The 15,541-nt window shown below is 50.0% G+C and overlaps 1 protein-coding gene across 3 annotated transcripts in view; it reads right to left on the bottom strand.

Annotated features, from left to right (window-relative positions):
• LRRTM4 (leucine rich repeat transmembrane neuronal 4) overlaps positions 1–15,541 on the bottom strand; it is a 226,024-nt gene that overhangs the window by 89,723 nt on the left and 120,760 nt on the right. Inside the window, exon 3 of one of the 3 annotated variants that reach the window (XM_053966596.1) lies at positions 11,657–11,936. The exons of the other annotated variants lie outside the window; for them this stretch is intronic. Within the exon in view, the coding sequence (XP_053822571.1) occupies positions 11,928–11,936 (9 nt within the window). The 3' untranslated portion in view covers positions 11,657–11,927. Of the gene's footprint in view, positions 1–11,656; positions 11,937–15,541 lie in introns of those variants that run through there. 3 annotated transcript variants of the gene reach the window in all.

A 15,541-nucleotide genomic window follows, 5' to 3' on the forward strand; every position in this document is an offset into this window, starting at 1 on the left:
TTCCCTGACCTGGGACTGAGGTGGGGCAAGGCCCTGATTTTCCCCAGTTTGAAATGAAGGGAAGAGCTCAAGGAACAGCAGGTCTTGGATCCCCACTGGTGGCTTGGGCACATTTACCTCCCCAAATCTGCAAATATTCACTTACAGGTGTATTTTTATCTGAGGTGCCACAATGTCAGTGCCACTAAGCCCCAAATGAACTGATTTTTACAGATACTCGCAAGACCCACCCTTAAAAAGAAATAAATAAATAAACAGAAGGTGCTGTTGGAAGGGCAACGGATGCAAATTCAATATCTCCTGATTTTATTCCAGGCTTTTGCCAGTGAGTTAATGAACAATCACAGACAAGCCACTTCATGTTGTTTCTAAATACATTAATTAGGAATAACAACATTCATCTCCCAGGCAGCTCCACAGCTGAAGGTGCTGTGTAGCAAAGATTTCCTTTTTATTGTGTTTAAAAAACCCACCCCCACTTGGAGATGGAAACAATTTGCCAGAATTTTCCACATCAAAACAAACAAAAACTCCCCCCAAAGCACCACGAGCAGGAACAACAAAGCTTTGTTTGCTGGGGGCACTGCTGAGGATCCAAATTCATTTGCCATGAAAAACTGCAGATTTAGGGTCATGCTCCACTAAATAAAAGGCAAAGGGCTCAGGGAATTTTGTAGCAGGTTTTTTCCATGCCTACCTATCCCTTTTGGAATAATGTATCATATATGTTTAGAGAAATAGACATTGGATTTGCCAACTCTCCCAGTTCTTGCTGAATTTGCTTTCCAGACATTTTGGAGATGCCAGAGGAGGGGGAGGAGAAGCTGAGGCATCAGGACATTCCTGTGTCCACCTCTCTGGAGTGGGGGGCTCAGCAGCAGATCCTCTCCCACAGCTGGGATTCACCACAGGGCCCCACTCACCAGGACAGCGACACAAATTATTTAATTCATTTAATTAATCCAATATCCCAACAGCTGGGAGAAGGAAAGGTTCTGCTGTGGTTCCCTACGGAAGATGGGAGGCACAGAAAAATGGCTTCAATTTCCACACTGGACACACAACACCTGGGACTGGCTTTGGAATTGCAATATCCAGAATGCTTTGGGTTGGAAAGGACCTTAAAGCTCATCTGGATCCACCGCCCTGCCATGGACAGGGAATAGTTTTGCATTTGGTTTTATGTTTTATAGACAAAGTAAAGATGATTTCACTGTTGTCACATTGTTTTGGGTACTGAACTCTTGAATTCTGTCTCTGTTGGAAATTCAGGAATAGAACAGCCATGGCTGAATTGGCTCAGCATGGTGACAGCTGCAGGGTCTGCATTGAAAATCCCATTTTTCACTGATATTTCAGAATCCAAACTTCCATGGACTCACGCTGGGTCAAAACCGGTTCTGAGAGCTCCAGCTTGGCTCCAGCCAAAGATAATGCCAATATTTGCATCAGCTCCCAAAGAACCAGGCGGGATGGTGACACACTTCTGCTAAAGAAGGAAAATTTGGGGAACTCTGAGCAAGGAAAATCTGAGTAATTTGGGTAACTTTGAGAAGTTTGAGCAACTCTGAGGAATTTGAGTAACTCTGAGTAACCCTCAACACCAGGTCACAGGAAGGTTTGGCCACCCCCACGTCTCACCTTGACTGCAGGGGTGTAGAATCAGACAGAAAGATAATGCCCTTAAAATGTCTCACAGAAATGATGGAAAGAGCCAGCGTTTAATCTTAAAAGTCATCATTGATCATTTTAAGGACTCTTTGACGTCCCTCTCTTGACACAGTGTGATTCTCTGTAATTATCCCTGCAGTCTGGGAGTTTGGCACAGCACCCTGGGATAACTGCTGCAGTGAGTTCTGTGTGCTTTGCAGGATTTTGAGCAAATAAAGGGGAAGCCACCAGACTGGAAGGAAATTCACAGAATTCACTGGGTTGGAAGAGACCTTCAAGATCACCGAGTCCAACCCAGCCCCAACACCTCAATTAAACATCTCCCCACCCAGCAGAGCCTGCCATGAAACCACAGGGAAATTGCTCACAGGGCTGTTTCCCCCCAAACCCTGTGCTGCAGGGCCTGGGAGCTCCTCTGAGCCCCACGAAAATCACATTTCTGGGCACCAGAGGCCACAGCCGTTCTGCAGGTGCTGCTTTTGCCTGTGGCAAAATATCCCCTGGATGTGCCTTGTGGCCTGGATGTGCCACCCTGGGGGTGACACAGCCCAGGTGCCCTTTGCCTTCTCACCTACCTGGACACGCTCCAGGAGAACGACGGAAATCATTCCTTTCCTAAAATCCAGGTAGGCACATCCACGGCCTTTCCCTCACTCACTCCGCAATTACCTGGCTGAGATAATTGTTCCCCTCTCTCAGGTCATTCAAAGCAGATTTATTAATTGTATAGGAAAGAAAGACGTCGACAATGTCTTCCGTATTTTCCTTTATTAATTTTTAATTATTTTCTCTTAATTATTAGGACCCACTCTGCAATGTCCTGGATGAATGCTCATAATTAAAGTTCAAGTATTTGCTCTAAATTAAATCTGATCTCAGCTCTTGGGCAGAGGGAGGTGTGTGGGGGGATTTTTTTTCCCTGTTGAACATGGAAAATTGAGGAAACACATTTGTTTCTGCCATCCACGGACGAGCTGCTTCTTTTCAAGACAAATATTCCCCCAAGTTAATTTGGAGGTGGTTACATAATGCAGAATATCAATTTTGGGGTGACATATGGGCAGAATAACAATTCCAGCGCAGCTCTGGAGTGCCATGGACCATTATTGCTCCATAAAGGACCTCGCTGGGGCCACACGTTCATTCCGTTCCCTGCAGCTGACAAAAAAGCCAGAAAATGAGAAATACTTCACATTTTCCCACATAAATACTTCCCTCAAGGCCACAGTCCCTCACTTCCTGGCATGGCCCCAGTTTATTAATCCAGCCCCACTGCAATGAAAAAAGAATTCCACTGTGGGCACCACAAAGTCCCTTTTCCTCTGCCCATCCAGCAGTTTCCACATAAAAAAATTGGGATGAACACCATGAAATACAGCCCTGAAAGCTCTTTGCTCCCGTTTTAATACAGCCCAGAAGTTGCCTGAAAACACTCCCTGAAAATTCCCAATCCAAGGGAAACAAGCCCTGAAAATTCTCAATCCAAAAGAAACAAGCTCTGGAAGTTCCTGATCCAAGGGAAACAAGTCCTGAAAATTCCCAATCCCAGGGAAACAAGCCCTGGAAATTCCCAATCCAAGGGAAACAAGCCCTGGAAATTCCCAATCCAAGGGAAACTAGTCCTGAAAATTCCTGATCCAAAAGAAACAAGCCCTGAAAATTCCCAATCCCAGGGAAACGAGCCCTGAAAATTCCCAATCCAAGAGAAACACGCCCTGAAAATTCCCAATACAAAAGAAACAAGCCCTGGAAGTTCCTGATCTAAGGGAAACAAGTCCTGAAAATTCCTAGTTCCAGGGAAACAAGCCCTGAAAATTCCTGAACAAGCCCTGAAAATTCCCAGTTCAAGGTAAGCAAGTCCTGAAAATTCCCAATCCAAGGGAAACGAGCCCTGAAAATTCTCAATCCAAGAGTAACAATCACTGAACATTCTCTATCCAAAAGAAACAAGCCCTGGAAATTCCCAATCCAAGGGAAACAAGCCCTGGAAATTCCCAATCCAAGGGAAACAAGCCCTGGGAATTCCTGATCCAAGGTGCTCTTTTGTGCTCCTGTTGCATCCCTTTTGGTTGGACAGGTTTGTGCTTTAATCCCAGCAGATTGTCAATGGAATAACAGAGAATTCCACTGATTTAGTGAGGCTAAGACCTGTCCTGGAGAATGAATATATAAAAATAAATATAAAATTGAGAAAATAAAAATAATTTTTAAAAATAAAATAAATATATAAATATATAAATATATAAATATATAAATATAAATATAAATATAAATATAAATATAAATATAAATGTATCTCTGGACCTGTAATGCTGTTCATTCCTCCAGGTTTGATCCTGCAGGACTGCCCAGCCATTCCATGGCTTGGAAAGCACAGAGAACTTCATTTGCATCATGAATTTCAGGGCTGCACATGTCCAGAACACAAACCCAGCACCTTCCTGCACTCATTTCATCGGATTTTGATGATTTACGCAGCTCTGAATGCCAACTTGCAGCTTGGGCAGCCCAAGAATGAGCACACAATTTACACGTCTGGGCTTAGCAGTGGAACTCTGAGCTTCAGAAAGGCAAGAAACCTCCCAAATTCATAATTCCGTGTAAAAATTCCACTCTTCAGCCATCCTTTCCTGTTCCTATCTCACGTGAAATTCCCTTACACAGGCCTCTGACACCCAAATTATTTCTCAGAGACCTTCCACAGCGTGAGGGCCCCGCAGCATTGGAAAAACAATGGGAAATGTGGAAAAAACCCAATCCCAAATCAGAGTGCTAAACCAGAAGTGCTTTGGGGGGGATTACCCAGAGTTAGAGATCAGTGGTAAATGCAGAAGGACTTTCTCCATGCTCCCTCCAAGCATCACTCCCGACATTTCTGGGAACTATTTTCAGCATTTGATCCGTGCTGGCGTCAGTTGTTGCTACCCAGAGTAATCTCCTTGCACAGGAAAATAAAAAGGCTCCGTGAGATTATGTAAAAGCAGCCAGGAATAGCAGGGAATATAAATAGCCAGGATGGAGGGGCTGGGAGCAGGCACACAGCAGGGATCTGCGGGCAGCACCAACCTCTGCGTGCCCTCAGCAGCAGCTCAGCCTTTGGGCAGGACCTGCAGCGTCCTCGGGGATCCTTTGGGCACTTTGGGGCTGGCATTTTGGGAGCTGGAGCAGCTTTTGATCCGTCAGGGCTGAGCTTAACCACAAAGGCTGAAATCTCTCATTTCTGGCACTGGAGCAAAGCTGGGACCTGAATAAAGCTGACACCTCTCTAAGGCTGGGACCTGTCTAAAGCTGGGACCTGTCTAAAGCTGGGACCTGAATAAAGCTGGGGCCTTTCTAAAGTTGGGACCTGTCTAAAGCTGTGACCCGTCTAAAGCTGGGACCTGTCTAAAGCTGAGTCAGGTCTAAAGCTGAGGCCTGAATAAATCTGATGCCTGAATAAATCTGATGCCTGAATAAATCTGAGGCCTGAATAAATCTGAGGTCTGTCCAAAGCTGAGTCAGCTCTAAAGCTGGGACCTGTCTAAAGCTGACACCTGCCTAAAGCTGAGTCAGGTCTAAAGCTAGGGCCTGTCTAAAGCTGAGGCCTGAATAAATCTGAGGCAGGTCTACAGCTGAGTCCAGTGTAAAACTGAGACCCATCTAAAGCTGGACCTGTCTAAAGCTGACACCTCTCTTAAGCTGGGACCTGAATAAAGCTGAGTCAGGTCTAAAGCTGAGGCCTGAATAAATCTGAGGCCTGAATAAATCTGAGGCCTGAATAAATCTGAGGTCTATCCAAAGCTGAGTCAGCTCTAAATCTGGGACCTGTCTAAAGCTGACACCTGTCTAAAGCTGAGTCAGGTCTAAAGCTGGGGCCTGTCTAAAGCTGAGTCAGGTTTAAAGCTGGGGCCTGTCTAAAGCTGAGTCAGGTTTAAAGCTGGGGCCTGTCTAAAGCTGAGGCCTGAATAAATCTGAGGCAGGTCTACAGGTGAGTCCGGTGTAAAACTGAGACCTATCTAAAGCTGGGACCTGTCTAAAGCTGAGTCAGGTCTAAAGCTGGGGCCTGTCTAAAGCTGAGTCAGGTTTAAAGCTGGGGCCTGTCTAAAGCTGAGGCCTGAATAAATCTGAGGCAGGTCTTCAGCTGAGTCCGGTGTAAAACTGAGACCCATCTAAAGCTGGGGCCTGTCTAAAGCTGAGTCAGGTCTAAAGCTGGGACCTGTCTAAAGCTGGGTCAGTTCTTCCTGTTTGTTTCTTAGGGGAGGAACATTTTATTTCTCAGGGGAGGAACCAGTTATTTAAGGCCATTTCAGTTTTACCAGTTTTCATGCTTTTTAAACAGCCCTTTCTCTTTCGTTTTTGGTTGTTTTGTTCATTTGTTCTCCCTGCCTGTGCTCTTTAGTTCTTTTTCCTCCATCCCTGTGATTTCTGTGTTCCATGGAATGAAGAGCCTGAAGCAGAACCCAACTTTGATCCTGAGCCCAATCCCAAAACCCCCTGACTGCAGGGAAAAGCTTGGCAGGAGTGAGCTGGAGCTCCCATTTCTACTGAACCAGCTCAAAGTGAGGGCTGTTCACAAATTCCCAGATTCCCACTGCTGGCTCCACACGAGCTGCCCAGGGCCCTCGATTCCCTCTGGGCTGCAATTCCCAGAGTTTAATTCCCACCTTTGTGCTGGACATGATGAGCGGCCTGCAGAGAAAATCGGGGGCGGGGGGAGCAGTCAGGAATTTCGGGTGATTTTTTGGGAGCTCATGATTTCATCTCAGCATTTTGGCACTTCCAAAAGGCTGACAAGGTAAATTTTCACGTTCCTCTGGTATTTCCAATCCCCTACTGCAGTGTTTTGCAGCTTAGCTGGAAGAAAAGCTCATGGAAAAGGGATGGCACAGGTCACACACGCACTGGTAATTCCAATGAGAACCTATCCCTGAGCCACTCTTCCAGAAAAGGTGTGATTCTGTTAGAAAGGATTCTTCACTGAGGGGAAAAGACTCTTAGATCCAATGCACACATTAAAATAACATGGCCAGAGGAAAAATTTCAAGAGGGAAGATTTTTATGGCAAGGACGTATGATAACAACCCTCTTTAGGATATAGGAGTCTGTTACTGAAGTTTACAGAGCTTCCCTGGGAAATGTTGGTGTTAGCAGTCAATTCTGGGTTGGATACTAACTCGATGCATTAGAAAACTATGCCAAAGCCCACTTTGGTTCTTGCCATGAAAATATGGAAAATAAGGTCTACGTATCACTGCTGGGGCGAGCTGGCATCCGACGAGATTTATGCTGTTTGAAACCCCCTCCCAGCACCCTCAGAAACCCCGAGGAGTGAGGAACTTACACCTGGTTTGCTCCAAGGGGGAGGAATGATCAGCACTTCCACCAGCCCCAGTGAGCAGGGCACACGAACATCTCCCCACCCAGCAGAGCCTGCCATGAAACCCGCGGGGAAATCGCTCACGGGGCCATTTCCCCCCCAAACCCTGTGCTGCAGGGCCTGAGAGCTCCTCTGAGCCCCACGAAAATCACATTTCTGGGCACCAGAGGCCACAGCCGTTCTGCAGGTGCTGCTTTTGCCTGCGGCAAAATATCCCCTGGATGGGCCATGCCAGAGCAGGGAACAAAGCAGAGCAGGGGAAAAGCAGTGCAGCAGATTAAAGGAAAATCCAGAGAAGTGCTTTTCTGAGCAGAATGTGCACGAGCACTTCCCTGAGCGACAGCTCAGGATCTCCTTAAATCAGGCAGACCTGCTGGAAGGACTCCCCTGGCTTTAGCTCCTGCCTGTAACCAACCCCTCAGGCACTTCCCAGCTCGCCTCCTGTCAGTTTCTGGCTCCGGGGAGCCCCAGATCTCACCAGCCTTGGTCCCACTGTCCTGCCCTCACCTGAGAGCTCCCTGCCCGTGCTGTGAGGCCCCCGAGGCCCAGGAACTTGGGGACAACGTGGTGATTCCATTGTTCGCAGGGAGCTGCCAATGAAATTCCCGGTGCCACCCCACCGCAGGTCCCTTCCCGGGCCCTGCATCCTGCCCTGACACATCCAGGCTGCATTTTCACTGCTCTGAGCAGCTCAGGTCTCTGAGCGTGGCTCTGCACTAGAAATCAGTTTCATACCCATCTTGTTCAGCACAAGATCCTCCAGCGTTTACAGATTTGGCCGTAAGTCGCAACTGAAAATATTATTTTTTATCCCTCCTCCTCTCAAATCCTTGTCTGTCTGTCAGATCACAGCAGAAATTCCAGATAATGAATATAAAAAGTGCCAGTGCCAAGCCGGTACCTAAAACCCTGCAGTTTTATCCTGAAACTCTAACGCAGAGGAGAATAAAGTTTAAAGCAGATCTCAAGACACCATAATTAAGAAATCTGCGACAGTCTGAACATGAAAAGCCAAAAGGCACACTCTGCTTTTAATTCATTCCACTCCTCGCAAACAATGCAGATGCTCCGGAGCCGGGAATTGCGTTCTCTCGCTGGGAGCACGGGAACAATGGGATGTGAGGATGATGGAACGCCAGATCCAGCCCCGTCTACCACTGCAAGCTCAAGGACTGCACTGCTCCCTGGAAAGTAATTAATCTTCTTCCTCCTGCCAGCCTCTCATCTACCAAACGAGTAGGAAAAATCCCCGTGCCTCCCGTGTCTGCAGCAGGAAACTCCAGGGCTGTCTGCATGCAGAGCATTGGTGATGAGCTGTCTCACATCTTTTGGGGGGAGAAAATGCCTCCGAATTTAGGGTTTCTGAAGATTTTCTTTGTGTGGCTGATACCTTGGGTTTTAAGGTTTTCTGTCCTGTTTTGGTGTGCAGCTTTTAGCTTTATATTAAGTGTTACTGGGATCTTTTCACAGGGTGGTGAAGACAAAACAATCCTACTCTAGCTGGAGGCTCAAGGACAATCTCTTCAAACTTCAGGCCCTGTTGTCTTGTTCTTTTAAAAATTTTAAGGTTCCTTTAAAATTTTTCTATGTTTTCTGATGTTTACATATTTTTACTGGAGTTCTCACGCACTGCTCATTTAAATAATGACTGTTTTGCATTCTTCTTTGTGGGAGGAGAGAATTGATGGGCTGTTGGTTTGACCAGTGCGCTTGGAGAGGTGGCAATTCCATCCTCCAATCCACTGCCACTTTTGGAATTCTATATATTGCAGAGCCAGAAATAAAAGTTACTTCCTTTTGCTCTTTTGACCTTAGTGTGAGTGCGTGAGTTATTTAATGTCGTAGTGCAACAAGGCCCAAAGCACAAACGACGTGAAAAGAGGAGGGCGGGCGGGCGGGCAAGCAAGGAGAATGAAACTTCATCATTTGAAGCCATTAGACAGTTAACTCCTACATGCAGATGGACTAAAACTTGTAAAAATGTGAGATCTCGTGACCAAGAGCCATCTGGGCACTGCCAGGGTGTGGCCTCTGAAGGCACTTCAGGAAATCTCCACTTTACTCCTCTTAACTCGCTCTAGCCTCTGTTCCAGCTCCAAAGAGTCCTCCGGGCCTGCCAGGCTGTGGCACCACAGGTGGCAGAGCTGTGTCCAGGGAAAAGTGGGGTTCCACCCCATCTGTAAAGGTGTTTTGTCACATTAAAGGGTTAAAAGCTGCCCAGGGCAGCACAGTTTCCCCAGGCTGGGCTGGATAGGGTTTGGAGCGCCCTGGGATAGTGGGGATTATCCAGGGGAGGCACAGGATGGGATTTAAGGTCCTTCCAAGCCCAACCCTTCGGGGGTTGTAAATAAAGAAACTAACTCAGGTGAAATACTGCAATTATAAATATTGCAACCGTGTTAATGGTGCTGCCACTTTCCCGCTGCCAAAAATCCCTGGGCTCCGGGAGCCAACCTGCTTCCGAGAGCAGCAGTGAACATCCATTGCTCGTCCTACACCCGGCCAGAGGGAGTTCCTGGAGGCAGCCGGATCCTTGGGAATCACTGCGTGCCCCTGGGAGCAGCCGGATCCTTGGGAATCACTGTGTGTCCCAAGGAGCAGCCGGATCCTTGGGAATCACTGTGTGTCCCAGGGAGCAGCCGGATCCTTGGGAATCACTGTGTGCCCCTGGGAGCAGCCGGATCCTTGGGAATCACTGTGTGTCCCAGGGAGCAGCCGGATCCTTGGGAATCACTGCCTATCCCAGGGAGCAGCCGGATCCTTGGGAATCACTGCCTGTCCCAGGGAGCAGCCGGATCCTTGGGAATCACTGTGTGCCCCCGGGAGCAGCCGGATCCTTGGGAATCACTGTGTGTCCCAGGGAGCAGCCGGATCCTTGGGAATCACTGTGTGCCCCCGGGAGCAGCCGGATCCTTGGGAATCACTGTGTGCCCCCGGGAGCAGCCGGATCCTTGGGAATCACTGTGTGTCCCAGGGAGCAGCCGGATCCTTGGGAATCACTGTGTGTCCCAGAGAGCAGCCGGATCCTTGGGAATCACTGTGTGCCCCCGGGAGCAGCCGGATCCTTGGGAATCACTGCGTGCCCCAGGGAGCAGCCGGATCCTTGGGAATCACTGTGTGCCCCCGGGAGCAGCCGGATCCTTGGGAATCACTGTGTGCCCCAGAGAGCAGCCAGATCCTTGGGAATCACTGCGTGCCCCAGAGAGCAGCCAGATCCTTGGGAATCACTGTGTGCCCCAGGGAGCAGCCGGATCCTTGGGAAACACTGTGTGCCCCTGGGAGCAGCCGGATCCTTGGGAATCACTGTGTGCCCCAGAGAGCAGCCGGATCCTTGGGAATCACTGCGTGCCCCAGGGAGCAGCCGGATCCTTGGGAATCACTGTGTGTCCCAAGGAGCAGCCGGATCCTTGGGAATCACTGTGTGCCCCCGGGAGCAGCCGGATCCTTGGGAATCACTGCCTACCCCATGGAGCAGCCGGATCCTTGGGAATCACTGCCTATCCCCAGGAGCAGCCCGATCCTTGGGAATCACTGTGTGTCCCAAGGAGCAGCCGGATCCTTGGGAATCACTGTGTGCCCCCGGGAGCAGCCGGATCCTTGGGAATCACTGCCTATCCCAGGGAGCAGCCGGATCCTTGGGAATCACTGTGTGCCCCCGGGAGCAGCCGGATCCTTGGGAATCACTGTGTGCCCCCGGGAGCAGCCGGATCCTTGGGAATCACTGTGTGCCCCCGGGAGCAGCAAAGCTTTTGGCTGACCTTGTCCCTTCTCTTCCTTTTCTCGGCGTTCTGATTCCCAGCCAGGGCTCGAACCTTGCAGAATTAAATCTCAACTCCTGCAGCTTCCAAGTGCTCTCCCTTTCCCGTCCCAGATCATCCTGACTAATTGCTGTGAGTGGACAAAAGCAAGGAGCGTTTGCCAGGCAAACAACGAGGGAATCACAGCAGTGCCAGGGAGGGAGATCTCAGTTTCAGCCCAAACAGAGCCCCCAGTGAGCCAAACCCCACCAGCACGGAGAGGAGGATCCGTTCTGCACGCCTGCAGCTGCTTTGGTGATGTTCTCAGGAGTCTGAAATAAACATATCTGGAATTCACATGTGCCCATTTCATCCATTTATATCAGCGGGGCTTCCAAGTCTTTTACTAAGAAAGCACAGCTAATGACAGAAGGCAAATGCTGATGCTGTTTGGTGGCTCTCCCTCCATTCAGGTTCACCGATCAGGCAGACAAATTAAGAAAGATGGTGAGCTGATCCAGGAGCCATTTGTTCGACATCTCCCCGAATCAATGCCTGACACAACGAAGCATCTTTGTGCAATAGAATTTTATTTGTCATCTTGGGCCAGAAGCAGCAGTTAATAATTCACTGCACAGCTCCACGAAGCTCCCTCGCTCTCTTTCACACAACCTTGCGGTTTCACAGGCTCTTGTTAGGAGCAGCTTAAAATAGTCTGTTATCAGAGCGGCGGTCGCTGTCAGAGCCCGGCAGAGGCACTGCTGTGATCGTTCTGACAAGGGAGCAAAATAAACAAGCCAGGATCTTTGGGAAGGACATGGACACGTGGAATTCATCCCCACGGGATGGCTACTCCGGAGCTCAGACCCAGAGAGATGGAGGAAAAAGGGCAAATCACCAACGCTCAGCTGCTCTCCCAACCTCGTCACTGGAACCATGGGAATGCTTTGGGTTGGAAGGGGCCTTAAATCCCACCCAATCCCACACAATCCCCCTGCCACGGGAAGGGACACTGCACCACACCAGGTTGCTCCAAGCCCCATCCAACCTGGCCTTGGAGTCGTTTCTGGTTCAGGTTTGGATTTTCTGCTTCCCCAGGTCCTTGGCTGCTGGCACATAATCACCTGCTCGGGGTGCCTGAGGCCAGAACAGTCAGGCTCATGTCACGGTGCCTGGAAATAACAGAGTGGAGAACACGGGTAAATATTCCAAGCAGCCAGGCTTGGTGATCTCTGATCACCACAGAAAACCCCAAAGGCAGCAAATGAAACTCTCGAGTAAGAGGAGCAGTTCAGAAACGGCGCCTCCTCTGAGTCCAGCACACCGTGCTTCATTCTGCAGGGTCAGGACACTTCCCGTCCTCAATCTCCAACCTGCCGCGTCTGGTTTAGCTCAGCTCCCTGATTTCCGAGCTCACGCACCAGGGTGTCAGCGCCAAGCGTCACCCCGGACTTCACTGCACCACAAAAGCAGCAATTCACACCCCCGCCAGGTCTGCAGGACAACAAATAACATTGTTCTCTGTGGAATCAGAAAACAGCCAGAGGCAGAGCTGCTCCTCCCAGCCGTCCCCAAACCTTCACTCACAGCTCCGTGCAGGCGCTCTCTCCTGCGGGGCAGTCCCCGGGGAGTGAAGGTGAAGCTCACCTGAGCAGCTCAGAAAGGCGCTAACTGCCCAGGGCGCAGCTCTGGGATTTGATCCAAACGGAGCCTGACAGAGGAGCCGTTCCCACTGCTGCCTTAGACCCTGGCAGGGTCATCCCGGGGGCCCACAGGCCCTGAGGAGGAAGATGCTCAATGCAAGGGTGAAGGGAACTCCAGGCACGGGGAAACTTGTGGCTGAGGGAGTTGGGAATGTCCAGCCTGGAGAAGAGAAGGATCCAGAGACAGCTCAGAGCCCCTTCCAGGGCCTGGAGGGGCTCCAGGAGAGCTGGAGAGGGACTGGGGACAAGGAGGGACAGGACACAGGGAATGGCTCCCACTGCCAGAGGGCAGGGATGGATGGGAGATTGGGAGCTGGGAATTCCTGGCAGGGAGGGCGGGGAGGGGCTGGGATGGAATTCCCAGAGCAGCTGTGGCTGCCCCTGGATCCCTGGCAGTGCCCAAGGCCAGGCTGGAGCAGCCTGGGACAGTGGGAGGTGTCCCTGCCATGGCAGGGGTGGCACTGGGTGGGGTTTCAGTTCTTCTCCAAGCCAAGCTTCCCAAGGTTCTGTGCCATTTCCCTCCTCCAAGCCAAGCTTCCCAAGGTTCTGTGCCATTTCCCTCCTCCAAGCCAAGCTTCCCAAGGTTCTGTGCCATTTCCCTCCTCCAAGCCAAGCTTCCCAAGGTTCTGTGCCATTTCCCTCCTCCAAGCCTGCTCTCCATGGCCAGCTCAGTTTGTTCGGGCAGGAGGGCAGAACCTGCTCCTCTCCTTTGCTGTGACAGCACCTGGGGGTCACACCTCTGGGTCTGTGGGTCACACCTCTGGGCCTGTGGGTCACACCTGTGGAATTTTGGGTCACACCTGTGGGTTTGTGGGTCACACCTGTGGAATTTTGGGTCACACCTGTGGGTTTGTGGGTCACACCTGTACATCCCTGGGTCACACCTGTGGAATTTTGGGTCACACCTGTAGAATTTTGGGTCACACCTGTGGGTCTGTGGGTCACACCTGTGGGTCACACCTGTGGAATTTTGGGTCACACCTGTGGGTCTGTGGGTCACACCTGTGGAATTTTGGGTCACACCTGTGGGTTTGTGGGTCACACCTGTGGAATTTTGGGTCACACCTGTGGATTTCTGGGTCACACCTGTAGAATTTTGGGTCACACCTGTGGGTCTGTGGGTCACACCTGTGGGTCACACCTGTGGAATTTTGGGTCACACCTGTGGGTTTGTGGGTCACACCTGTGGAATTTTGGGTCACACCTGTGGGTTTGTGGGTCACACCTGTACATCCCTGGGTCACACCTGTGGAATTTTGGGTCACACCTGTGGAATTTTGGGTCACACCTGTACATTTCTGGGTCACACCTGTACATTCCTGTGTCAGGGAGGAAAAATAAAGTTCAAAGCTAAAGACTCCCAAATTTTTCCCTTGTTCAAGCACAGCTCAAGCCCTCTCTGCCTGGGCCGCGTGGACAGAGGTCTGAGGGATCCCAGGAAATGGGGATTTGGGAAAACGAGGGATTTGGGAAAACGAGGGAAAACCCCGACATTTGGCTGTGCAGTGTCCAGTGAGATGGATGGCCAAGGATAGGTGTGGCATTCTCATTAAATCCCTGTCTTGGGTATGTTTAATTAATGTCATTGTTCTCTATCAGATCAGTAATTAGGCGAATGCCTAATTCCATCCCTGATTTTTAATTCCTGATTAAAAACCGAAGAGATTGTAATTAAAGGCTGGGAACAAGGAGCGCTGGAGTTGGCAGCAGCGTGTTCAGGTGGTTCTGAGACTCTGCTTCAACTCCGAGGGGATTCACCCTCAGACCCCAGCTGGGTTTGGGCCACGCTTCCCCCAGTAAATATTAAGTATGTAAATATTAACAACGGGGGTTTGTTTTCTTTTTTTTTTTTGTGCTATTGCGTTTGTATTTTTAGTTTTCCTAGTAAAGAACTGTTATTCCTATTCCCATATCTTTGCCTGAGGGCCCCTTAATTTTGAAATTATACCAATTTGGAGGGAGGGGGTTTACATTTTCCCTTTCAGGGGAGGCTCCTGCCTTCCTTAGCAGGCACCTGTCTTGCCGAACCAAGACACGGCTTTGATGAATTCTTGAGGTTTTGATAGCAAACCTAGGAGCAATTCTTGAGGTTTTGATAGCAAACCTAGGAGCAATTCTTGAGGTTTTGATAGCAAACCTAGGAGCAATTCTTGAGGTTTTGATAGCAAACCTAGGAGCAATTCTTGAGGTTTTGATAGCAAACCTAGGAGCAGGCTGGCTGGTGCACACCGTGCCCTAACCCTTGCAAATGCACTGCAGCACTTTCCCCTCACCTCCCTCTCCCTCTGGGTGCTCCTGGCCACGTTCCAGAGGCACCGAGAGCTGCTCCCCCCCCGAGCATTCCCAGGGATTACCCGGAATGGGGGGATTAGAGCAGTGCAGGCAGCTGGAGACCCCATCCCCCTCCTGCCTCCCCTGCTCCCCTCCCCCGGGTGGGAGAGGGAAAACACAATGGAAATGCTTCTGGCGGAGTGTCCCTAATTTAAGTTTTAGCCCCTGGTTTTATCTCTTTTTGGAAGAACAAGGAGTAACTGTTTGGATCCTGGGGTGTGAGAAGTCAGAGCTGGCTCGGGAAGGAGCTCGGGGCTCCGTCCAGGGTTAACAAGGGAAATATTGCAGGGAGAGAGGAGCCTAAAGTGGATTATCTGGGGGTTCCTTCTGGCTTTGAAAACAAAGAGGAATCCGTGAGCCAGCTGATTATCCCAGTGTCCTCAGCCTGAACTTGGGGCCACCGGAGGGACAGTCCCACACCACTGGCTTGGGCGAGGGAAAACCAGAAATAAAACAAGGTGGAAAAGGTTTCTAATTATTTATTTTGGCCCCTGGAGATAAATTCTGTCCTCAGGGGGTGCTGCACGTTCCTGCTTGCTGCCCATCCCCATGGCTGGCAGCAACGTCCCACAGGTCTAGAGCAGAAATCACCCATCAGATTATGATCATATCCCACCGAATTTTAGGCAATTTGTGATTAAAAACTCCACCAAAACCCATTAATCCTTCATGCACAACCGCCCGATGTTTGGTTTTTAGGGCAGCTGGAGGTTTGGTTTTGCTCTCTGTCGCTTCTGTGTACA

Source organism: Vidua chalybeata, chromosome 28, assembly GCF_026979565.1.
Source record: "Vidua chalybeata isolate OUT-0048 chromosome 28, bVidCha1 merged haplotype, whole genome shotgun sequence".
In the NCBI taxonomy this organism is placed as follows: domain Eukaryota; kingdom Metazoa; phylum Chordata; class Aves; order Passeriformes; family Viduidae; genus Vidua; species Vidua chalybeata.